Source organism: Haliotis rubra, unplaced genomic scaffold (genome assembly GCF_003918875.1).
Source record: "Haliotis rubra isolate DU_JTF1 unplaced genomic scaffold, ASM391887v1 Scf578, whole genome shotgun sequence".
Lineage (NCBI taxonomy): Eukaryota > Metazoa > Mollusca > Gastropoda > Lepetellida > Haliotidae > Haliotis > Haliotis rubra.
This window is the reverse complement of record NW_025767277.1, coordinates 126,211-153,812: the sequence shown is the minus strand read 5'-3', so window position 1 is coordinate 153,812 and position 27,602 is coordinate 126,211. Positions and strand designations below refer to the sequence as shown.

Genomic DNA, 27,602 nt, shown 5'->3' with positions numbered 1-27,602 from the left:
CTTTTATGAAATATGAGATGGCCAAGTGAAGTAGTGTTTTCCTGGCACGCCGGGTTCAATTCTTTTTATCCGTTCTATGTAAGAGAATGGACCTGGCTGTCCCAGAGTTAACACGGGATGGTTGGAAGCCGTCGATGACCAGATTTCGACAGGTTTCACACTTCAAGTAGTACATCCACGACAGGGTATCATGGCCGCTGTAGACGTACAGCCAATGTGTCGGCTGTCACGTCATGTGTGAAATGTGCGGGAGTCGACCGAAGCTAAGTACAAAGCATGTGGCGGACGAAGAACAAAGTTTTGGTAAATAACAAGTTTGATCAAAACAACCGGTTTGCTCAATCTCTTTGCACGCGGAGAGTGCGTCGAATGAACTCATATCACATATCAAAATGTAGCTGTTCATGACGGCGAACGAAGGACGTTTGGCTGAACATCCACGCAAATATCGCCGCCACCTGTTCCATTCAGTTCCAAAAGCACAAAGTAAATGCCAGAGTAATATATTATATATTTACACTGGATGAAGAGTGAGTGAGTTTAGTTTTACACCGCACTCAGCAATATTCCGGCTATATGGCGGCAGTCAGTACATAATCGAGTCTGGACAAATTGAAATCCTATATCTCAAGAGTTCCGTTTACAAAGAAAATGGTTTGAACAATTTCCAACTTCCAAATTTTCATGTACCAGTAGTCCCGCAACACTGTTACCTTCCATGTGATATCCTGGTTTTAGTATATATGATGATGTAGTTGCTGATGTAGTTACGGTTTCTGTTCATTTTTACTTCTGGGTGTTGGTGGTGTTTATTTTCCTGTGTGTGCTAGTCGGCTTTACACTATAGAAAAATATGGCCTTATACTTTAGAGGGCATTTACAGTGAGATTTGTTTTGTTTTTTCTATTTTATTTTTACTCTGTGTGTGTGTGTGTGTGTGTGTGTGTGTGTGTGTGTGTGTGTGTGTGTGTGTGTGTGTGTGTGTGTGTGTGTGTGTGTTTTGAGGGTGGGTGGGGTGTTGTTGTTGTTACATGTGTTTACATGAAACAGTCGATTCGTTAAATAAAATCGCTTTGGGAAAACATTTTGTGTTCAGTGGAAGTGATTTTGTGTCAGTTTAATTGGCTTCAGATGAATGTCTTTTGTATAATATATTTTTACCGATCGTTAATGTACACACAGAAGCGGATGTAGGCTTTTCAGATGGTATATTGTGTGACTGTTTTTAGGGTCTGAATGTGGAGAAAACTCGACGATACGTTATAGTGTGGCGGTTATATTTCCGTGCCGTTTTATATCATTTCTCTGTTCCTAAATACATTTCCTAACTTTCTTTCTGTGTCTCTTTCTGATGTATGTTCGCCCAGGATGTAATGTTGGATTATTTTGGGACGGATATTGATTAAAAGATTGAAACTATTTGTTGATTACAGACCACACCGACCTTTGAGCAAAACAGGAAAGTGCCTATGACGTAAATTACACGCTGTTTATTTATCGTTTTGTTATCATTCAGATTGGTTTGTTCGCACTCAGCAATATTCCAGCTATATGGTGGCGGTCTGTAAATAATCGTTTCTGGACCAGACAATTTAGTGATCAAGAGCATGAGCATCAATCTAATTGGAATACGATGACATGTGTCAACCAAGTCACCCGATTCAGTTAGTCGCTTTTAACGACAAGCATGGGTTACTGAAGACACGGGTTGTCATCATTAAGAAGTCCATCCACTTAAATTCGAGCGAGACCCAAACGACGCCCCTCCCTCAGCGCTTGCCGATTATGTATTTGTGTTCCGTGATACACCGGATTTCATATTCGTCACACATGTCTGGTATAGTATTGCTATAGTGGACGACAGTCTGAACACCAGGCCATGCACACGATACACAACTACATGAGACAAGCCTGGTAACTGCTTTATCCTAGTGGATGACAGTATGAGCATCAGACCACGTTAAAACCCAACCGGACCTGTCACATCTCAAACAACTCACAAATAATACAAAACAAGGTGAACTAAATCTGTATATATATTAGAAATCAACTGTACATAAGAATAGGCATCTCGGAAACAATATCTAAACATTCAACTTCAAGTGGTTATTACTGACTTATGAAAGACATTTATAAAAAAATCTATTGCCAAGAAATAAGATACATACATATGACATCTGTATCCAGACAATACTCGACATATATTATCTTAGCCCATCTGTATCAACAGACAGATACCAGACCTATTTCTCTTATAACATCTGTATCCAGACAATACTCGACATATATTAACTTATCCCATCTGTATCAACAGACAGATACCAGACCTATTTCTCTTATAACATCTGTATCCAGAAAATACCGGACATATATTAACTTATTCCATCTGTAGCCAACAGATACGGGACATATATTATCTTATACCATCTGCATCTAGTTATTCGATTCGTGTCATTTTTTATTTGGTGAATTTCTGCACACTGGTGAACCTAGCCTCTGAACACAAAATGATCTATTGTAGATCCAGTACAACCCAAGTTAATTACATGAAAGTAGAACAGTTAAATAACAGTCATCAAGGGTTTTGGTAGATAGTTCACTTAATCGTTTATCACATCTCACCATAACTATGCTAGAAACGGGTTCACCTCTAAGATAACCCACAGAGGAAAGTGGGATCCCCTTCAACTTGTATCCATGAGCTGAAGTACGCGTGGATCTCTTGGAACTGAAAAATATTTAAATGATAGCAAGATCGGCAAGAAATGACGTGTTACAGCTACAATATTGAATAATGGCGTAACAGAAATAAGAGGGACACTTTCGCTGCAATTTTACTGACCGTTGTGTAAAAAATAAACTCTTCGTCTTGGTATAATTGAATAAGAAACAACAAAACTACAACACTTTTGTTTTCTCAACTCTTTCTTAACTGGCCGCTGCGCAAGGACAGCTTTTAACCAGTCATTAACAAAACAAAAAAACCCCGACACTTTCCTTTTAAACGGCTTCATGGGCGACGGAAACAAGTGCTTGGTAGACATGCTGTGTGCTGCCCCTACAGACAGTGTAACACCTACAGTAAGAAGGTACTTCATTCTCAGTCTATTATGTATATTTAAGTATTATAGTAACATTCGAGGTGTTGATGGCTCGTTAATCAGAGCATTGTGCAAGTAGCCTTGCTTATCAGAATCAACATAGCAAATCTGTCAAAAAACATATTGAGCCATATACAGCCTATCAAACTTCAGAATCCTGGTCACACTAAGTCTCACGGTCTGGCCTCCACCGTTGTCAAGGAAACCGTTTACAATCACAACACGTTGCAACACATGCAGTCAACAAAGGTAAAGATAATACTACATTTCACTTGCACGCTGTTTACATATTGATAACACTATACAAAGTTTTCCTGAAATACATACCGCCGTGTTTATTGAAATCAGACGACACTGAATGCAGGCCTTGTAGATATGAATCATCCAGCTAAAAACATCTCACTGGGTTTCTTCCTTGTGTTATGTGAGCTAGTGTCACAGCAATACCACAGCTGAGAAAATCTGAATTTCGTTGAATAAAAAATTCAGAACACGTGATGAAACAATTATATTTCAAGGATGGCGTATCACTAGAAGGCTGACCCAAAGTGGGATTGCTCTTAACCTCTTTTTGCTTGGTCACATGATCATATGACCATTATGTACCTGTCACGTGATCAGTATTCGCTTTGTCTGCTGGAAAACAACATGGCGTCTGCATGTCGCAACAGAAGGTTCGACGATATTTTTTCTTTCAAACAGATAAAATTCAACACTAATTACTGAATGTCTGTGTAACAAAATAACGTGTGACTCTTGGCAAAGCAATCATGGGAAAACAAGAGCCGACCTCGTGTGTTAATAAGACACACTCAGAAATAAATATACCCAATACAAGCAATGCAAGTCTCTGAGCTTCATTTCATTATAGATATTATTAAGAAAACTTAGGATTTTTTCCTTTTTGTGTAAAGTAAGTTGATTTCAGAGACTAGATGTGTTAGTCTAGAGCCGACCTTTCAGTGGCCTGACCGGTATATCACATTCAGCATAATTCTTGTTGCGGTAAACAGACATTAACCCCAGGTGTCATTCCCATGCTTTTCACAATCTCAAACTAACTGCCTCCATATGCTTTTCATTACATTTGACTGGTTGGTAACTATTGATGACAGGAATGGCGAGTTATTTGCGATCGAAAGAACCACGGTTGTGAATCCTGGGTTAGTGCAGTAACACTGGAACAGCTCAGTTTCAACATGCTACAACAAAGGTTCCGGTTAGATCACTGAAGGTGTCGGGTCCGTGGGTCATTGCTTTCACATACTGGCCAAGGCTGTCCCTGGAGACATAGAGGGTGAGGAGATGAGTACTTGCTGGGACTTATTCAGGCACTGTCACACAGATGGACAGATGGGTCACACAGGTGGACAGGAGGGTCACGCAGGTGGACAAGAGGGTCACACAGGTGGACAGATGGTCACACAGGTGGACAGATGGTCACACAGGTGGACAGATGGTCACACAGGTGGACAGGAGGGTCACACAGGTGGACAGATGGTCACACAGGTGGACAGATGGTCACACAGGTGGACAGATGGTCACACAGGTGGACAGATGGTCACACAGGTGGACAGGAGGGTCACGCAGGTGGACAGATGGTCACACAGGTGGACAGATGGTCACACAGGTGGACAGGAGGGTCACGCAGGTGGACAGATGGTCACACAGGTGGACAGATGGTCACACAGGTGGACAGATGGTCACACAGGTGGACAGGAGGGTCACACAGGTGGACAGATGGTCACACAGGTGGACAGGAGGGTCACACAGGTGGACAGATGGTCACACAGGTGGACAGATGGTTACAGAGGTGAACAGATGGTCACACAGGTGGACAGGAGGGTCACGCAGGTGGACAAGAGGGTCACACAGGTGGAGAGAGTGGTCACACAGGTGGACAGAAGGGTCACACAGGTGGACAGAAGGGTCACACAGGTGAACAGGAGGGTCACACAGGTGGACAGGAGGGTCACACAGATGGACAAGAGGGTCACACAGGTGGAGAGAGTGGTCACACAGGTGGACAGAAGGGTCACACAGATGGACAAGAGGGTCACACAGGTGGAGAGAGTGGTCACACAGGTGGACAGAAGGTTCACACTATTGGACAGAGTGGTCACACGGGTGGACAGAAGGGTCACAAGTGGACAGGAGGGTCACACAGGTGAACAGAACGGTCACACAGGTGGACAGGAGGGTCACACAGGTGGACAGAAGGGTCACACAGATGGACAGAGGGGTCACGCAGTTAGACAGAGGGGTCACACAGTTGAACAGAGGGGTCACACAGATGGACAGGAGGGTCAAACAGATGGACAGAAGGGTCACACAGGTGGACAGAAGGGTCACACAGATGGACAGATGGTCACACAGATGGACAGAGGGGTCACGCAGTTAGACAGAGGGGTCACACAGTTGAACAGAGGGGTCACACAGATGGACAGGAGGGTCAAACAGATGGACAGAAGGGTCACACAGGTGGACAGAAGGGTCACACAGATGGACAGATGGTCACACAGATGGACAGAGGGGTCACGCAGTTAGACAGAGGGGTCACACAGTTGAACAGAGGGGTCACACAGATGGACAGGAGGGTCAAACAGGTGAACAGAAGGGTCACACAGGTGGACAGAGGGGTCACGCAGTTAGACAGAGGGGTCACACAGTTGAACAGAGGGGTCACACAGATGGACAGAGGGTCACACAAATGGGTGTTCAAGAGTAGACCCAAGAAAACAGGGATAACTGGCCTGAGGTACAGTAGACTGAGTGTATTGACTCTATGGTTAAAAAGTTAAAGCTCATAACAATATTCCAGTTCAATGTATGCTATGCTCAAATACTTTTGAAACAAGTATTCATCAACCTATGGTACAGAAGTGGATGACAACGCTTCAACACCTACAGCAAGGCTCTGTAGCTAGTCGGAGACAAGGGCACCTGGTTCTTAACAAACCCTAGGTTTCTATAGTAACGATCATCAAAGTCCAGCTTCCCGAGGTGCTCGTCGTGCGTCATGTTGAAGTACCATTCCTCCATGCAATCCAGCACTAAAGGCTCAAAGTCCAGCTGGAACTTATTGGCGAACAGGTGCTTCCTCTGGACTAAGCGATGCAAGTCCCCCACGCCGAAGATGCAGATGTGGCGGACGTACTTGCCTTGACAGTCATCTAGGAAGAAGAACAGCCCCTTGTCCCACACCTTGTACCGCGCCAAGAACGGTTTCGTGATTGGGTCAGTTTCCGGCTCGCCTGCAAGGGAAGTAATTCGTATGCAATTAATATAGTAGTCCAACCCATGAAACAACAACATTGCGATTGTATCAAATTTACTATTTTCTCATGTTAGATTACGTTACAGACGCAGGTACCTAGCAGTTAATTTCCAAGTATATACTCCGACATACATCACAGGAAGAAGAGTCGTCAAAGAAACAATTATTTGTTGAGTTGCGTCCCTTAGCCCTGTGCAGAGTTGCGTCTCTTAGTCGAATCCCAATGTCATACTCGTACTCATGGGCTGTACCAAGGTCTGTTGATGTTTTCGTCTAAAGCTGCATTCAGCAAGTTATTCCAGTTTTATGACGGCGGCCTGAAAATAATCGAGTCTGGTCCATACAACCACGGATTGATATCATGGACGCTGATCCAAGCATCAAGCATGTCAGCGAGCTGGACCACACGAGTCTGTTAGTCAACCGGCCTCTCAGAAACGTTTCACGTGCCTGCACCAATTTGGTAATCATCTAAGATATGTGAAGTCACGATAAGGTGAAAGCAGGTTATCATTGGTCAAGTATCTGTCGAGTACAACTCTGCTTACCTTGATATGACCCAGGTATCCGGAGCTGTGGGTTGTGGTTGAGGGTGGCGAAAAACGTCTCGTCGGGGACCTTGGTCTTCTTGACCCACTGCAGCAGGTCATGAGCCACGGGGTGGTGCACGGCGTAGTCGACGAAGTGGCGGTTGGCGATGATGTGCACGGCCCCTTTGACTGGCCGGATGTCCGCGGGAGGGGGACCAGCCAGCCACCAGCGATAGGCGTTCTCAAATATCCTGGAAAGAAGCACGCTCTAGTCAACAATATCTGAATAGCATAGACATGGACAATACGTGTAAGAACAGGAATACATGGTCATCAATGTCCCCATCCCCCGCCACAATGGTCTGTTCCTATTTGGTTCCTCTTTTTGTTTTACTCCACCACGACATTCATGTCCTGAAAACATATACCAAATTTGGTATCTCTGTCTATAACGGTTACTGAGAAAATCTGTTCTCATATTGGATAACGTCAAGTCAAGAAACGCATGACAAGGGCAATAACTCAGTAAAGAATTGTAACACCGTTTCGGTTTTCGAAATCCATTTGGTTTCTATATCTACAACTGTTTTAGGGAAAATCTGTTCCCATTGGGGATACCGTGCAATAAGTCAAGAAACACATGACAAGGGCCATAACTCTGTAACAAATCTGTCTCTCAAGGGCTGAAACCTATATTCCCCTAATGATTGATGTGGACGTCGACATTGGTTTTGTTGTCCATGCATGTACATATTTAGCTCTCTGCCTCATATCTTTCATTCACCTGAAGGAGTAAGGGTACACTCCGAAACATTGTTTTTCATGATAAAGAAGTTGACAGCCACATAATTCGCATCCTTATGTGTATGACTTCTAATTGACATTGAAAGACCTGACGATGATGATGATGATGATGAAGATGATGATGATGATGATGATGATTTTGATGAGGCGTAAGGGTATACTCCGAAACGCTGTTTTTCATAATAAAGAAGTTGACAGCCATACAATTCGCTTCCTTATGTGTATGACTTCTAATTGCCATTGAAAGACCTGACGATGATGAAGATAATGACGACGATTACGATGATGATGAAAAATATTTGTCAGGGGGGTTCTATTTTCCTGCACTTGAGTGATGGGTATAAAAGGTTATGACTGAATGCATTATAAGGTACAAGGCCGCCACCTTCACCAGCTGGTCACCGATTGTGGTAACAAAACATCGGGTCGAATCGAACAGTGTGACATACACATTCCCAGACGCTCCGCTGAATATTCCCGGTTTAAAATTTCAGCAATCCTTTGTAACGTGGTTAGTGTAGCAAGTCTCACCGCGTGTCACATGAGAGTACACGTTATACTGTATATGGTTTCACTGACCAGGGTTAATCATAAATAGATTCTAGTACAAGGTTCTTCATAAGGGTCAATTCATTCACATGAGTTTTGTTTGAAACTTTAACATGAAAGCTCTAGTAAAACCCTTTACTATTAAACTATATGTGTTAGTCTATTCGTCTACACAGAATTACGTCAAACTGAGACGAACTGCGAGAATGTGTCAGGTGTTGTGAACAATGTTATTCCTTGAGGTCAGAAAGTCCAACTGGACTGAGATGATATTCATGGAACCTTCATGAAGTGTGGGGCGGTGGGGTAGTCTAGTGGTTAAAGCGTTGGCTCGTCACGTCGAAGACCCGGGTTCGAATCCCCACATGGGTGCAACGTGTGAAGCCCATTTCTGGTGTTCCCCGCCGTGATGTTGCTGGAATATTGCTAAAAGCGGCGTAAAGCCAAACTCAATCAGTCAGTCAGTCATGAAGTTGATCAGACAGTAGAAGCACTATAATATGTAAATGGAATTCGGGGAGACCATATATCGGCAGGATAATTTGGGGGTGACTTTTGTGGTGAGTTTAGCTTTAGGCCATCTTTAGAAATATTCCAGCAATATCAGGCGGGGGACACCAGAAATGGGCTTCTGGAATCAAACCCGGGTCTTCGTCGTTACGAGCGAACGCTTTAACCACAAGGCTACCCCACCGCCCTCGGGTGGATTTTGTAACACAGAAAACGGCGGAGACCGTCAGTACTCTGTACCCGTGTACTGTGTTTACAGTGCGTGATGTCTGGCCACACTGATGTTGCTTACACCGCCAGCCGTTGTTTGTACTCTTTCTGTTGGCTCCATTATTTACAGTTCCCCGGGATTGATGAAATATAGAGGGCTGCAGCTAAACGATTTCATGCAGTCACTTCTCTGTGCAATCGCTGTGTTCTTTATTGTGTTGTTAGACAATCCGCTAAGTAAGTTAACAGCTAAAATGAGGACAGTTATCAAATTGAATGGTGGCCATCAAACCGGTTAATACAGAAGTCACACAGTACAGGGTCGTTGAGAGTGGTTTCAAGGAGGAGAGTGAATGTGGAGTGCATTGCTGTCAGTCTCTCCCGACATTTTCCTTCACCTTGAAGACAACCAACCCATTCTGTACTCGAAACAGGTCGACCTGTACAGGTTTTCAATTAAATATTAAAACGATCCATCCTAGCATTATAAGTACAATCGGGTGTCAAGGTGGCCTTGAAAGAGGCGGGGCTTGTTGGGTTCATTTACCATGTCATCACATGGTAAACGATCGTTCGTTTGTATTCTACCTGACACCGCAGCAGTTAGGTCAATGCAAGTTTTTAGCAGGTATCTTAGCAGGATACAAACATTGTTCATGCAAGCTATCTTACCATTTGATAAAGGGGTGGCTTGAAAAACATATGTTGGAACGACAAAAGCCTGCCAAAAGCAATACACACATCCAATGCGTTTACATTTGCCTGAATCATCAATGTTTTTTTCCTGACACAAACCCCGCACCTCGTTATACCGGGGACATGAACATCAGAGAAGCTTGAAGCAGTGTATATAGGCAGGTGAAGGAAACGCATGCATCTGTATTGCATATATCTGGTTGTAATTACGGTTGTAATAGGCATGGAAAAATACAGGTATGACAGGGTACCAGTTTGGAGGGACATGTTGGCAGATGATGGTCCAGTCGTCGGGATGTATGTACGGTACTTTTCGGTCTTCTGTATGTATGTACAGATCTGTACACGATAGCTGGATCGTCTACATATCTCTGCGATATGGTTCAGTTGTTTGCAGGTATGAGCGATATTAATCAGTGTCCTGCATCTTACTCCTTCCTGTACCACTGTGAGTGAGGGAGATAGGTCATCAAAGGCCATAACAACCAGTAATCTACCACCACAAATGAAACTGTTTGTAAAATACATCAAATTAGGATGATTAACGACTTGACACGTCACACAGTCCATGCAGTAGACATCTCTCCTGAGAACATTCTGAGGAGTCAACTGACCATGACAAGTTAATTACATCTCATTAGAAAGTACGTCTTTTTTAGCTGACTCAGCCAACTTTGTTGTTCGATTTGTTACCATGGATAATAACTTCTTGTTTATTGTATAGAGCGACGCTGTAATGAAGATTCTTACACCGTTACCAAGCAAGTGACTACATCCAAATAGCATCGATGATGGCATATGAAGGATTAATCAAGCTATAGGCTTTATCATGGCACCCTACCAGCCTGTATTTTACTACTGAATCCCCCCTTGTTTTTTGTTGTTGTTTTTTTAGCATCATTTATTAGATATACAATTCCACGAGTTTACATCTCCTGTACAGTGTCACGCGGATGGACATACCAGGGTGTTGGGGTTAAAACATTATTAGTCATAATTAGATATACTCTTGTCATAAGTGTTAAACACTATGCACCTCAAGATTTCACTTTCTCACTTACATTTTTTCTGTTATGTTTCAATATTTTATAATGTAATTTTAGATCTTTTATGAAAGTGTCAAAATTACAATCACTTCCATTGACTTTGCAGTGATACACTATAAATTTAGCAAACATCAATACATAATTTAATAATTTACAGTCTTCAGAGTCTCCGTTAAGGCCATATAATACAGTAACAACATACTAGTGGTGGACGACCATCAATAAAGTCAAGCGTTCATGACAAATATTACGCCACTGAAGGTGTTCCAGGACAACGCTCTTGTACCCTGTTGGATGTGTGGACCTAAACGGGACTATGTTGAAACAGTATTAACCATGCACTCCAGCTTTGTTAGACTTAGATCTGTAGTAGGACTGACTGCCGCTTTAAGCAATATTCCAGCAACATCACGGCGGGGGACACCAGAAATGGGCTTCACACATTGTACCCATGTGAGGATTCGAACCCGGGTCTTCGGCGTGACGAGCCAACGCTTTAACCACTGGGCTTCCCCCCCGCCCCCTGTAGTAGGAAACGTAGTATGTGTAAAGTGGATAATTGTCTTCGTTGCTTTCGTATTTGTTTTGCTTCCAGTGCCACTACGACTAAATAATTGAAACTTGGAACTGAATACGTTTTATGGCCTGCCTATAACAATCTGATACGGACAGTTTTTTTCAAAGTATGCTCATTTTCTCCAACCCAATACATTAAAAAAATGTCAACTTGAAAATTCGATTTGAATATACTCAGAATAACGTAATCAAAACGTTACACGGTTGCCGAAACACTTCTACGTCAAGGTCCAAAAAATTACCATGACACACGTATTGAGTACAATACCACAGAATAACCAGTTGTTGCTTGTAGTATTTTTAGCTACCATTAGACATGGGTGTAGACATTCACAATTTGTGAAAAACATTGAGGTAACAGAGTACAAGTGTTGGGTTTAGGTCGCGATACTCCAGCAGTAGCATGGCGGAAACACCCGGACTGGGGCAGATGACATAGTGAATTAAATATAGTGCCGCAATGATGTTCCTGGCCCAGCCTAGTGCGCAATGATGTTCCTGACCCAGCCTAGGGCGCAATGATGTTCCTGATCCAGGCTAGGGCGCAATGATATTCCTGGCCAAGCCTAGGGCGTAATGATGTTCCTGACCCAGGCTAGGACGTATTCGTGTTCCTGACCCGGTGTAGGACGTATTCGTGTTCCTGACCCAGGTTAGGACGTATTCGTGTTCCTGACCCAGGTTAGGACGTATTCGTGTTCCTGACCCAGGCTAGGACGTATTCGTGTCCCTGGCCCAGGCTAGGACGTATTCGTGTTCCTGGCCCAGATTGGGACGTATTCGTGTTTCTGACCCAGGCTAGGACGTATTCATGTTCCTGACCCAGGCTAGGACGTATTCATGTTCCTAACCCAGGCAAGGACGTATTCACGTTAATGGCCCAGGCTAGGGCGTATTCATATTCCTGACCCAGGCTAGGACGTATTCGTGTTCCTGACCAAGGCTAGGACGTATTCACGTTCCTGACCCAGGCTAAGACGTATTCATGTTCCTAAGCCAGGCAAGGACGTATTCACGTTCCTGGTCTAGGCTAGGACGTGTTCATATTCCTGACCCAGGCTAGGACGTATTCGTGTTCCTGACCCAGGTTAGGACGTATTCATGTTCCTGACCCACGCGAGAACACATTGATATTACTGAGCCAGGTTTGAACACACTGTGGGTCCTTGAAGACGTGACCTAAAACATATTCTATCTTAAACAATATCCCAGCTCTCGGATCACCCCCAAAATACTAGATGCTAGGTGCCCTTACCCACGATGTCCGCCAATATTTCTAGGTCCGCATCTCAATAAAACACCCGTCAGATCTGTGTATCCATTAACTAGCAGTCTATAAGCATGGTCATTTCAATGCACGAGGCTAAATTCGTGTTGAATCATTATGGGAGGACACATCTCCCGTAACTGAGTACCAAACTCGATTCCCTGTCAGGTTCATGGATTGATCATGACTGTGACCGTCTCCACATACGTGATGTCTATACCGTGGGTCCACTTACATGATAGAAAACATCCACGGCTCGTTCTGACGTCGTGACACGTGACACCTTCATCAGAAACGCTTTGACACGTATGAACACCTCCATCAGAAGGACATGACTCTGTGAGTGAGTGAGGTTTTACGCCGTACTCAGCAATATGGCGGTGGTCTGTAAATAGTCGAGTCTAGCCAAGACAATCCAGTGACCAACAGCATGAGCATCAATCGATGCAATTGGGATACGATGACATGAGTCAACCAAGTCAGCGAGTCTGACCACCCGATCCCGTTAGTCGCCTCTTACGGCAAGCATGGGTTACTGAAGACCAATTCTAACCTGGATACTTACGGGTCTGAGACTCTGTGATACCATCTTAACGGTAACCTGCACACGTCTTCAAGATCAGATTTGTCAATTATACCATCTAATCCCATGAAGCACTTCATCGAACAAATATTTTTACGTCTTTTATCAACTCAAACGTGCAAAACGTGTCATAAACAAGTATTACACAACTGTTTGCGCCTCATAAAAACTTGATAATGGAACTTGCCTTTCGTTACATATATATGTATATTTGAGAATGGTTCATGCTTCGGTAGATCCTGAAGCATTAATAACATACCGCCACCTGCTAGATTAAGCTACAGTATCTCGTCCTCACTCATTCTTTCATTCACTCATTTTACCACGTGACCTACCTAGAGACTGTGGCGCTAACATCATTCGCTCCACTGTATGCCCTGAGTATCTTAACCAGTTGGTAGTTCGTCTTCAAGGGAAACTCCTGACCGGTGAGGTTGATGAAATATTTCCACTTCCGGTTGTGTTTCAGCAGGTCCCGGATGCACACCAGTTCCGGTTCCAGCACGGAGAATTCTCCCCATCTCACGTCTACCGAGCTCGACGACAGAAATATGTTCGGAAAACAGTTGACGATGTTGCTAACTGCATCCCTTATTACCCCGGAGGTTTTGCTGTCGACGTGGACACAGTAGTAGTTGTGAGGTCTGTATACAGCTCGCAACAGACGCTCAAACTGTTCCACATTCCGGTACATCAACACACTGAAGGCTATAGGGAACTCTTCTTCTTCACGAGTTACGTTTAGTATATAATTTCGGTGTCGTTTGAACTCCGTACAGTTCTGTGTCATGACGGAGTAAGCGCCATGATCAATACTTGGTCCAACCCGGACGTCTTTAAGCATCCGTACCCTGGCCCGTTCAATCTCCAGGTCATTATTACGGAAAAGATATTTACACTTGAGCGGCAAATCGTCAAACGAAAACTCCATGGGAATTGTCCGCATTTCGTCCTTGGCCTTTCGTAGCACGTTTCGGAGGATGTCGTCGAAAACGATGAGTGCGACGGTACCAAGGCTGATGATGATGGCGAACGCCACATGATTTGACTTCATTCTGCATTATCCTGAAACAGTTAGAAGAAGACGTTAGAACACAGGTACAGAAGCTCACCTTTTCAAAACGATATGTCAGAACTTTGTTAACAGTTAGTGTTGTTTTATTTCCCCATAAAGCGGTACTGGGAAGTGATGACATCTGTTTGATAATATCTCACTATTTTGTAAAATAAAAATGTATTTTTCTACATTCTACATCACTATCTACCAGATTTGACGGGAAACAACATCCCTTGATCCAAGGGAATCACCGATTCGCCTGTGCGGCGTCAGGCTGTAGATATTCAACTTTTTAGGGAAACTGTGCGAGTGGCGGATGTGAATATCGCATTTCACCAACTCCTGGGGGCATCACTAATTTTCTAATCTTCGACTACTTACATACCTGTTATCAAATTTTCGTGAAATCGTGTAGGCACCTCCAATTGTGCCGATCTGTTTCTTTATGCACGTAAAACGAAATTTGTTTATGGGAGTATTGACAAAACGTGTAACTTAGACTTCAGGTGTAAATGTGATCTGACATCGTTCGATGAAAGGTTTCAATACCGACGCATCAATGCTGAAACTGATACACTTCCCTATCTGTGATCTGCACCATATGCGTCCGCGTATGTCCGTAATGCCAATGCATTGTGACCGTGGTGTCATCACAGTATGTCCATCATGTCACCACAGTAGGTCCGTAGTGTCATCAGAGTATATCCGTAGTGTCATCACAGTATGTCCATAGTGTCATCACAGCATGTTCGTAGTGCCATCTGAGTATATCCGTAGTGTCATCACAGCATTTCCGTAGTGTCATCACAGTATGACGGTAGTGTCAATGCATTACAGTTACAATCGCAGTACCATCACAGTATATCCGTAGTGTCATCACAGCATGTCCGTAGTGTGATCACAGTATGTCGGTAGTGTGATCACAGTATGACGGTAGTGTAATCACAGTATGTCCGTAGTACCATCACGGCATGTCCGTAGTGTCATCACAGTATGTCCGTAGTGTCATTACATATGTCCATAGTGATACCTCTACATGTCATCCAAATAGTGTGTGCCTAATGTTATAATACTCTCTTCAAAGGTGGTTGAAGAAGAGTAAAACTATTGCCTTCCTGTGACGGTGCGTAAGTCCCATAACATTCGAAGTAAATTTATATCTACCAGATTTTTAATCATAAGATATTTGTGTTTTTAAGCGATGGCTAAATTTGAGTCCAATCACCAACATCTGAAGCGACGATGTAAATCTAGCTAGGGTCCATGCAGATAGTAAACGGACTGTAAGTCCCCATGGTCCCGAGTATGGTGATCTACCTACAGTTGCTGGCAACTATAACCTGTTTTAAGATTGTGTATTGTCCGTATAGTAGTATAATTTTAACATTAAATCTAACAGTGATACTCCAGTTGCTTTACTGTCCTTGGCGACAGGTTGTATATTATACATTTATTTCTTATCAATACAGTCAATCAATGTCACGATACGGCTGAAATATTGGCAATGTGAGGATAAATATTCACTAACTCACTCACACACTCACTCACTCACTCACTCACAATACTCTACCGATCACGCCCTCTGGATCCGCCTATGCAGATAATGTCATCATACTGTGTCTACAACGTTATATTTTCCGTATTGTCATCATGCTGTGTCTATAATGTCATACCGCCGTGACATTGCTGGAATATTGCTAAACGCGGCGTAAAACTCACACACTATAACGTCATAATGTGTACGTAATGTCATCATGTCCTGTCCGTAATGTCATAATATCGCGTTCAGAACAACACAAAAACACGTCTGTGAAGCGATCATGTCTTATCAGAAACGTGGGTCGCGCCTGAACGACATTGGCCGTCCCCATCGTAACCTCGTCAAGCTGGTTCTCAGTGTCCCATTACGCTTTTGTCAGTACACCTCAACCCAGACATTACACAAACCATACATCCATTGTTGCTCATTGAAAACACATAGATAGGTAGTGAATAGCGGGTCCGTCTCCTACATAGGTATTCAGCACAATGATGGATGCTGGTACACACTGCGGGCGACGTATTGTTGATAACCTAGCGTTAAATTGAGGGGTTTGTGAATGAAACCCCTCATGTAGACTAGCATCTAGTCTCTGAAATGAACATATTTTACAGAAACAACAGTTCCTAAATTATAATCATAAAATATAATGAAATGGATCCCATGGCTTTCGTCATTTTCAGAAACTGTTGTGATCTAGACTTGACACATATTCTAAACTTGCATGGGCTTTCTTGGTATAATTGTTTGAGGGTCTGTATGACAGACTGCCCCACAGGTGTCTATGCTAGTTATCAGTGGTTACGTTTCATCTGAAAATGGCGAGTGAGTTACATTTTACGCCGCATAGAGCAATACCTCTGCAACATCACAGGAGCACAATAAACATGCATTGCACCCATGTGGCGAATCGAACACAGGCGTAGTGCGTGACGAGCGAAAAGTTGTAATCGGGTTCGGATCCCTGACAGATCGGGGCTGGATCGATAGTACCTAACCAATGGGGCATTACAAGGGACACTGTCAATAGGCGCCCACTCAATAGGGACACTGGTTAACACTTAATAAGAAAGGCATGTATGTAGATGGTATGTATTCAGCTATTCGTAAAATATATATTCCATCTTACCTAAATGTGCATAGCATCCTGAGTACCAAAAATGTCAAAATTATTAAACATGTAGCCATATTTTTAGAAATGTATTTAATTTACATCTAACGTCACTGTCACGTGATATTTAATGTATTTAATTAACTTTATTTTACTCTAGGCCATGAGGCCCTAATACTGAATAAATTCTGTTCTGTTCTGTTCGGTATGTAGAGGGCATGTAGAGTCCCGAAATGACAAGCCTACATCCACCAGGGAAAACTCAATATCCTGCATTATAAATGTGACAACACCTTGAGCGTTTCTCTCTGTACCTTATACCCAGACATGTACATACATTATAAACCTTCAGTGACGTCACTCTATTGTCTCGCCAGGTTCTCCCTACATGGAGTAAACCTCTGCAAGCAGTTTCGCCTGCATTTGCAAAGAAATCGGGGATTTTGTACGGGGATTTTCTGAAGAATAGCCCTTGACTTTGAATTATGTTACTTGTACAATTGTAAAAGATCATATTAAAACTTCTGCAACCCTACGCTTACTAGCTTGGCGGTTTTATCCATTATAGGCTACGGAGGATCGCTGTGAAGAATGTGATTGTCAGTATAAACCATGTGTTCCTCACAAGACGGACACGTGTAGCGCGTGCAAGGTATTGGTAGCAGTCGCATCCCAGTTGATTTCAACAGTAAATACCAAATAATTAAAATTATATCTAAAGTATATTTTCGGTTGATTCATAAGTTGGATCAAAACGGTAATTCAGGACCCTAGCTGCTGTATACATGGCCCATCCCGTCACCCTCATCACCACGTAATGTAGTTAGATTCATCACAATAACAGCCTTTTAATGATACTGCTGCTGGAGAGTGAGTGAGTGAGTATGGTTTTACGCCGCTTTTAGCATTTTGCAAAATATTCCAGCAATATGACGGCGGGAGCACCAGATAAGCATCACATTGGACCCATGTGGGGAACCAACGAGCGAATGCTTTACCCACTTGGCTACCCCGCCTCTCTGCACATATAAAACTTGATCATCATGATCTGGATAGTTTTACAAGGTGTAGTGAGATGGTGAGTGAGGGAGTTGGACTTGGGTTGGACTTGGCGTGCAGGGTTATCCTACTAACAGATCAAGGAACATGCACGTACGAGATGTGTGAGATCTGAACTTAGACAAGTTAGCTACCTCACTGAGATACCATGTCGCAGTTTATCATGAATACCCTACTCGTGATAATCGGGGTTCTTATCCACTACAAGTCGAGCGCCAAACACCTCAACTCTCGGGATGGGCGCTCTACCCAACAGACCATGAGACGGTTTGTAATAGAACAAATCATGATCATTTGGTATGCACAGTTTAACATTCTTGACATTTCATGATAATAATATTTCTCTTCTCCCACAGAAAACGTTCGCTCCTGACACAGGAATACTTCTTGTCATATGTAATTGAACAGCTATATCGTGGTTACAGTACACACACTCAGTAAATGTGCCGGTGACAAGCCCAATGTCCATTGTGAATACTTCATCTGAAAACTCATACATAACTAGCCATCCCTTTGGTGTCCACCGAACCGTCAGCTACCTACCATAATTAAGTTGACCAGTCAGTCCTCTGTAAATATCACCCCGAGTTCCCATCTCAACCTAGTTCACTTTCTCACGCACGCCGTCCATTGACAACACAAATGCTCACATTTTTACTTCATCAGAGCGCACTAGTCTGTGGATCTCCTTTATGTTTTGAACACCAACCTTCAGCAAGCAAAACCAATCTTAACCAAGTTTTCTGATGAATCAGCGTGTACTTTAGGCATCCTTGACAGGCGCAACAGAGCGTGGAGTGGACAAATGAGTGATTTCATGTCGTTGATGTTAGGCAGAACGATCTGTTTCGGGGTGGGTAATTTTCGGCAGATTCTTGAACAATGGCAACACAAAACTATTTCACCACGACACAACCCTTCTTCTCAATAGACCCTCGTATTTTACCGGGGCCGTTGGTGTTCATATGTAATGTTAAACCATGTTGAAAGACATAGCCATGACTGCCCCGATTCCCATCTTTCACATTTACGTACATCGTTTATTTACCAGGGGTTCGCGTCATTTGGATCCGATATATCAAGGCCAGTGTCACCAAGTGCTTCGTAAAATCATGTCCCATCTTTAACTCTTACATGTATACTACATTCAAAAGAGGATAGGTATGTTTAACAAATATGACGTAATTTTACACAGGTGTATGTTTAAGTTTTAAAAAAATAATAATAATAATAATAATAACATGTGTTAGCTTTTTCTTTTATTTATCTATGCCAATATATCTCTTATTAGCTTTGTGATTACTGTTCCTGGGCTACATCGTGTTATCGCCAACGTGAGGAATGTCCTGATGTCTGTGGCGCATCGTGGGGGACGTCACTAGAGGCCTGTCCTCCAGAAACAACTTGAGTCAAAGAAAGCTACAAGAGACATCAGGAGATACCATCCAGTAGGACTGGGACGGATCCAAATTTTCTACCCGGGTACTGCAGCCCCTACTACCCTACCCTATCCGTTATGTTAATTCCTGACATCGAATTTGTAAGAAATGGCAACATATGCTTCTGTTCGGAGCCTAAAATTTCGAGTTTTTCAATACCGTAACCATGTATATTCAAAAGAAATGACTGTAATTATGTCTAAATCTCCAAAGACAATACAACCTATTAATCATGAAAGAGTATCATATAACATTCTTTAATCTATTAGTCACATGATCGCAACGGGTCTGGGTATTGAGACGGGTACCCGGGTCCAACTCTGTACCCACCCGTCCCGGGTATCCGGGTAAGCCAGCCCTACCATCCGGCCATCAACTATGACCAGGGGACATGTCTGTCTGGGACTTGCAAATTACCTATTTGTCCATTACCGGATTAGTGCTTGTTTACCCTAACTGCTGTCTTCACATATTAACACTACATATACATGGAGTTGCCCCTGGCAACTGTTTGTCCTGTGCCATTATCAATCAGCGCCACTTAACAACTACGTGTGCACCTTTGTCATCTTATCATCTTATCACGTTTGTTGTTTCACATATAAATACAAAGCTATCAGCTTCCTAACTTTTATTCACCTGGTAAAGGAGTAAGAATATGCCCTGAAAAGTCGTGTTCCTAACATTACAAAAATTGACATTCATAATTCTGGAAACTAATACTCAGTATCCGAACTGCAACATTATATCTGAGACATTTCATATCCGATATATCATATCTCCGTGACGTCATTATTCGTGTTTGTCACGCTCAGAACTACGGGACGTTGCTGTGAGCATTTGTCATGCACATACGTGACTGGCGAGTCTCACAACAGATACTACAAGTTGCTCTCTAGGAACACCTCTGACCTTGGGTATGTGACATGCAAGGGAGATGAGGAAGAGGAACACTCGCGGGAAGATGGGGTATGGAACTACAGCAGCTCGACATGTCAACCCCTGGTCCCACAGTCACCATAGCCTTACAATGGTGTATATGTCAATGTGTGTGCGTGCGTGCGTGTATGTGTGTGTGTGCGTGCGTGCGTGCACACTTGTGTGTGTGCGCGCGTGTTTTTGTGTGTTTTGTTTGTTGTTGTTTGTGTGTGTGTGTGCGCGCGCGCGCGCGCGTGTGTGTGTGTGTTTTGTGTGTGTGCGCGGTTTTTTTGTGTTTTGCTTGTTGTTTGTGTGTGTGTGTGTGCGTGCGTGCGTGCGCGCGCGTGTGTGTGTGTTTTGTGTGTGTGCCCGGTTTTTTGTGTGTGTTTTGCTTGTTGTTGTTTGTGTGTGTGCGTGTGCGTGCGCGCGCGCGCGCGTGCATTTGAATAGTGCAACAGAATGAGTGAAGTGCGAGGGAAACTGTAATATTGCTGGTATATTTGGACATGAAGCATTTTAGAAATTGGGCAAACTTTATATTGTTTTTTATCAAAATTCTAAAGGAATTCAAACTCAGTAAAGTGCGAGGGAATCTGTAATATTGCTGGCATATTTGGACATCCTATTCGGGATTCAAACCCGCACTCTCCGGCTGAAGTACCTTATCGCGGCAATATCAGCGGCGGAGTGGGTTAGATCTCTGACGTCGTATGCTGACGATTGGGTGCTCCGAGATCTAGTGTGTGGGTTCGAATCCCGGATGGATCGCAGACCAACCTGGAAACCTTCAACTGGGTAGGGATTGGAACCCACTAACAGAAGCTCCTGGCACTGCTGTGGGGAACAGATTGACGTAGGGAAATCTTGACTTGCTTCAGCTGGGACTTTTGTATAGCAGAGGGGGTTGGGCGGAAGGGGGATGATGTGGGAGACAGTGTATCCGTGATCTTGAACTACGCTATACATTAGCACAATAATGAAAACAGTGACGAAATGCAAAGTCACATATTGACGTTACCTGAGGTAAATCTCAGTTATACACGATCTGGGCGCATCATGCAGAACCTGTTACTACTGTGTGTGGGGGCCGCGCCTGGTACTCGGTATATATGAACAGTATCTCACCAAGACAAGCAGTCGGAATAACAGACATAAGTTAGTGTCCAGCCAGAAGAATATTGTCATATACAAAAGTAATCACAAAATACATGTGTGTGTCTTTAGATTATTCATATAGCCTGTAAACAAGATAAAAGTCATACATACAAGCATATACCTATTGTGTCAAAAGAAGGTGCATATATCATATATACAAGCATATACCTATTGTGTCAAAAGAAGATGCATATATCATATATACAAGCATATACCTATTGTGTCAAAAGAAGGTGCATTTATCATATATACAAGCATATACCCATTGTGTCAAAAGAAGATGCATTTATCATACATACAAGCATATACCTATTGTGTCAAAAGAAGATGCATTTATCATATATACAAGCATATACCTATTGTGTCAAAAGAAGATGCATTTATCATATATACAAGCATATACCTATTGTGTCAAAAGAAGATGCATTTATCATATATACAAGCATATACCTATTGTGTCAAAAGAAGATGCATATATCATATATACAAGCATATACCTATTGTGTCAAAAGAAGGTGCATATATCATATATACAAGCATATACCTATTGTGTCAAAAGAAGATGCATATATCATATATACAAGCATATACCTATTGTGTCAAAAGAAGATGCATATATCATATATACAAGCATATACCTACTGTGTCAAAAGAAGGTGTATATATCATATATACAAGCATATACCTCTTGTGTCAAAAGAAGGTGCATATATCATATATACAAGCATATACCTATTGTGTCAAAAGAAGGTGCATATATCATATATACAAGCATATACCTCTTGTGTCAAAAGAAGGTGCATATATCATATATACAAGCATATACCTATTGTGTCAAAAGAAGGTGCATATATCATATATACAAGCATATACCTATTGTGTCAAAAGAAGGTGCATATATCATATATACAAGCATATACCTATTGTGTCAAAAGAAGGTGCATATATCATATATACAAGCATATACCCATCGTTTCTTTAAAAAGAAGATACATATACCATATGCATACAAGTATACACTCATTGGGGTTTTTAAAAATCCATGCATCATATATACAAGCATATACCTATCTTGACAAGATACTTTCGAGTTTTCCAGGGATTGACACATCGCAAAATAATCACTAAATAAGGAATTCGCAGGGACCAAGCTTATACTCAAAACTCGAAACAGATCGACACATCAACGTTCGCCAGTGTTTGACTGTATCATACTTAGACTTATTACCTACGATGGCGAACATATCGGGGTTCATATTTTTCATACGATGCCCTAGGGCATCGGCTGGTAGCCAGACTATGTTTGAAAGTAGATTTGGGTTTATTTTTCTCAATTTGACGACTTCGGTAATAAACAGAATATTATGTTCGTGCCCATATGATACTACGTTTGCGACACTCGTGCCTACATCTCGGTATATCCCTCTTGCTCTCGCTCGGGAAATACCAACATTTAGGCACTCGTGTAGTAAAGTATAGTATGACATGGGCACTCATATACTAGTAATATACTCTATATATACATCGGTTTTACAAAGTTGTATACGTATATCATATACATAAGTATATCTGTACGAGACACACTAATGTAAACACAGGGCATTTAAACCGCCCATGTCAACCCGTGACGCTCAGTTAGGAGTAAACCTACATATCTAGAAGCAGCTGTTATTACATACAGCTAAAAATAATCAAGGTGGTTAAAAAGAATAACTACATGTCTAAAAAGTGACAAACAAGCTTCGTGGTTGCTTTTCATGCTAAACATCTTAAATACCTACATGCAGTGATATCTATGTTTCTTCCCAGATTTTGGAAATTGATATTAGCTGTAATGAAATACTTACTACTTATTGAGTGTTGCACAACAGTGAGTTCATCTTCACCTTACCCTGCCTCCCTGACGTTCTGTCCCCTGCAGACTGTCACTCACAGGCATAGATGAGACGGCCGAGTGCCCCGGAAAGATCCCGATACCGCTGATACCCCGTTATAACGCGATGGAGTAGGAACGCCCACGAAGAGAGCATGGCTCCCATGTGTCGTGTGCACGACCGGTGCCTCTGTACGTGTTGTCCCAGTAAGCAAAAACATAACGGGAAGTTTGGGTACATAGACTGGCGGCAAGACTCCATCACTCCCTTTCCCTGGGCTGTGAGGGGGTAACCCAACCTGCTCCATCTACCTCAGTGTTTACTGAATCCCCCGTCGACTTCACGCTTGAATTGAAACACTTTTGAAATGTTTTTTTCACTTCTTCAAAAATATCTTTTCATAAATGTTCCTATCATGTCTAATTATATCATTTCTTAGCATATAGCCTATGTTTACGTTAGATGATCTATGACAACGTTCAGGTCAGTTCTAATTTATCCAGACTTTAGTTTCCAGGGATATCAGCCATATAATCTCTGTGAGGTGAGGTGAGGTGAAATTGGGTTTAACGTCATGCTTGAGAATATTTCGCTCATATGACGACGTGCATGCGTGTATGTGTATGTGCGGCTGCTTGTACTAGCCCAGACTTTAGCTGGTTTTATAGTGCTAGCTCACTGAGATACCATGCCGCAGTGAAGCATGAATACCCCACTCAGACACATTATACTGACTCCGAGCCGACCAGTCCTTGTTGTACCCATTAATACCAAGCGCCAGGCAGGAACCAACAAGTACCATATTTTAACGTCTTTTGGTATGACGCGGTCGGGTATCGAACCCGCGACCTTCCGCTCTCCGGGCGGACGCTCTAACCACTACACCACGGAGGCGGCCATATAATCTCTGTATTTTTTTATTGTTTAACACCTGAAGATATTCCACAAAATACGAAATACCTGTGAAGATGCGGGTTAGAATTGGTCTCTAGCAACCCTTGCTTGTCCCTTTAGATGCGATCGGTGGTCAGGCTCGCTGTCTTGGTTGACACATGTCATTTCATCCCAGTTGTGCAGATCGATGCTCATGATGATGATCACTGTGTTGTCTGGTCCAGGCTCGATTATTTACAGACCGCCGACATAAAGCTGGAATCGTGCTGAGTGCGTCATTAAACAGAAAACCCACCAACCCATACGGCAATAGGACAGGACTTCCCATCTGACGATTTATTCGTAGGACGGTGATCTGATTTCTCCAGCCTTGGTCTAGAGCGATTTGTTAACTTGAAATCACGTGATGAGTATCGCCGGCACTTTGGGGGAGGTATTTTACCGGAGAGTTTTGTATATTCCCCTGAGGAAGGTGAAGTGAATATATATCTAAATATCCCCATTGCTGACAATACACACGATACAGCAGCGTCGACATAATCACTGTAGCCTGCAATAGAGTCACGCATGGAAGAAGTTTTTCAAGATACTTCTTGGAACCCTGTAGTTTTAGTTGAACAGCTCACACAGATCAGACACAGACCTTTTCCGTGAGATTATAATTGAAATAATGATAACATCAATTGATTGTAGGTCTTTTAATATATTTCGCACTGTACAATCCATACATGGCCAGCAAAACATTGCATTATTGTCTAAATGTGTGTGCTGTACGACATGATGTTACCTTTTTACAAGGAGATATTGCTGTTTTGAACAGACCTGTTGGCTTGGTCCTCTCATCGCCCATAAACGCATATAATTTGTATGTGATGTCCGTTCTTTGTCTTTTTCTTTCCTTCGTGTTTCGACATATATTGTCTATGTTAAACGACAGTTTTGCTGGAAGATACTCTGGAAGCTCTCAAGTTAAAGGCTTACAGAAAGTTGTCACGGCCAGCAAGTTGAGAACACTATACAGGGGACGTTTGTTCGACAGTAGCCTCTTGTTCTGTAATACCCGACACCGCTCCATATAACTGGAAGACTAAGACTGACAACCCCGGCGAATCAGAAGAAACGGAAACGGCCGAATCGTCTCTTCAAGACCATAAACGTGAGACGCTCGCAGCGTCTCAGTTGGGTACGATATCCATGGTGTTTCGATAACAGGACACTTATCAAAATACCGTATTTCCACTAATAGGCGCCCTGGCGCTTATTTTTTCAACGGACTTCCAGACCAGGCGCTTTTATTGGAGGCCAGGCGCTGATTGGAGACCCGGCGCTTATTGCGCTTACTGGGTGTACCGTAATTAGTTGCTAGTGAGCTTTACGTCAAAGTTTGGATCGAGGGAGAACCCGGCGCTTATTGGAGACCAGGCGCTGAGTAGAGGAAATACGATACGTTGTGTATTTTAAAATAATCCCAAAGAACCAGGTGTTTACTTTGTATTGTCATTCAGTTTTGTTTTGGTCATTTGATTGATGGTTTAGCCAAAGTGGATCTGATTAAATATCTTCAATGATTTCGTGATTTGGTGTATGTTTTCAATACAATCCATCGAATTAAATCGTAATTCGTTCAAATAAAAAGAATTGTCAGCCTTGGTAAAATTAGTCATGCAATTGTGGATGCTTCTGTTATGGAATCACATGGGTACAATGTGTGAAGCCCATTTCTGGTGTCCCACGCCGTGATGTTGCAGGAATATTGCTAAAAGCGGCGTAAAACCAAACTCAGTCAGTCAGTGTATTATGGAAAGCAGCTTGAACTAGTAATATCCTTTTTTCAAACATATCTGGGAGAGTGCTAATCATATACGATGTACCTTATGTTGAAACGTCGTTTTCAGCACTTTTACTTTGTCTCAGGTGATGGTGGATGGTATAAAAAAAACAGGAAATTTGAAACTGTGAAGTGTATTTGTGTGTGTAATTTATTTTGAATTGTTTTCGACTTCAAAGTGAAGGTTGAAGAGGAGGGAAATATATGACCCTCTTATATCCAGGAGGTAAAATTGTGGAAGTATTCGTCATTGGAAGGTCACTTGTCTTCTGGTTTAATCCCAGCCAACACCCGGTTTGACGCACCTTCCTCAGAACTACCGGGTACCCTTGTTCTTCGGTCCGGACGATTTGGGATGTGCGAAATCTGTGTTATAAGCGCTGTCGTTGCCGTTGTTAACGGAAATGGTGACACAGCCGGTGTTGTTATTGTAAGTTGAGTTGTTCCAACACCGCTATTTTAGGTCAAGTCGCCCTGTCTCCTGTAACCGGGCCCAGGTTCCATCAGTGAACGTGTTATAATAAATCAAATTTAGTTACTTACAGATACATAACATTTACGCCACTTTATGTGAAACGGGGGCGGTGGGGTAGCCTAGTAGTTAAAGCGTTAGCTCGTCACGCCCAAGACCCGGGTTCGATTTCCCACATGGGTACAATGTGTGAAGCCCATTTTTGGTGTTCCCCACCGTGATATTACTGGAATATTGCTAAAAGCGGCGTAAAGTTAAATTCACTCACTCACACACTCACTCACTTATGTGAAACGCGCTTAAGTGTTTCCGTTAGTGAATGTAAAACCCGAGGATACTCGTCCATCGCGGAATGCGATCTATTTCACAGTGTCCGTGCCTGCCTGCGTGCGTGCGTGCGTGCGTGCGTGTATGAGTGAGTGCGTGCGTGCGCGTGTATGTATGACAGACATACCAACATACCAACAACCCTTGCTTGTCCCTTTAGATGCGATCGGTGGTCAGGCTCGCTGACTTGGATGACACATGTCATCGTATCCCAGTTGCGCCGATCGATACTCATGCTGTTGATCACTGGATTGTCTGATCCAGACTCGATTATTTACAGACCGCCGCCAAATAGCTGCAATATTGCTGAGTGCGGCGTGAAACTAAACTCACTCACTCACTCTTTACACATCTAAACCGAAAACATGCTAGAAATGTCGCCTGAACGCAGCCAAAAGATCATCTCAGCGAGGTCTGTGCAGAACGTGATTTCTTCAGGAGAGTGACGTCATTAATCAGAGGTAGAGAGTTTGCCTGACCATATACACACGTCAGAATTGCGCCCCTTGGGCACTCCAGAATCCTATGACGGGTTGCTTCGAATCCCGGCCCGATTATGTTTCTAGGTATGAGCACTATGCTAATGAGTTTGACCACAGTGGCAACCATGTGTGACTGCCGCACTTCCGACATAGCCGACATGCCATGTTATAACTGGTAACCCGCATAACTGGTTCACGTGCATGACCACGGTTGGTTTGTGATGAGAAAAAAGATACTTTGCTGTGTGTACTTACTTGAAACTTTCAAAATAACAGTCAACAAAACCGAGGGCGTGT

At 42.9% G+C, this 27,602-nt stretch overlaps 2 protein-coding genes across 3 annotated transcripts; one reads left to right on the top strand and one right to left on the bottom strand.

Moving 5' to 3' along the window:
* Positions 1-2,888: 2,888 nt before the first annotated feature.
* LOC124254621 lies at positions 2,889-5,650 on the top strand. Of its 2 annotated transcripts, none has more exons than XM_046688458.1 (2): positions 2,889-4,997; positions 5,061-5,650. In XM_046688458.1, exons 1-2 carry the CDS (start codon positions 4,407-4,409, stop codon positions 5,646-5,648), a joined length of 1,179 nt encoding a protein of 392 aa, XP_046544414.1. In that variant the 5' UTR covers positions 2,889-4,406; the 3' UTR covers positions 5,649-5,650. The 2 variants fall into 2 exon arrangements, with proteins under 2 accessions (XP_046544414.1, XP_046544413.1); XM_046688457.1 differs by having other exon boundaries at positions 2,889-5,123; positions 5,166-5,650.
* Positions 5,651-6,003: 353 nt separating this feature from the next.
* Positions 6,004-23,564, bottom strand: LOC124254618 (beta-1,3-galactosyl-O-glycosyl-glycoprotein beta-1,6-N-acetylglucosaminyltransferase 3-like). Its single transcript, XM_046688453.1, has 4 exons — positions 23,276-23,564; positions 13,485-14,214; positions 6,927-7,159; positions 6,004-6,355 (listed from the first exon to the last, which is right to left on the bottom strand). Exons 2-4 carry the CDS (start codon positions 14,201-14,203, stop codon positions 6,006-6,008), a joined length of 1,302 nt encoding a protein of 433 aa, XP_046544409.1. The 5' UTR covers positions 14,204-14,214; positions 23,276-23,564; the 3' UTR covers positions 6,004-6,005.
* Positions 23,565-27,602: the final 4,038 nt, after the last annotated feature.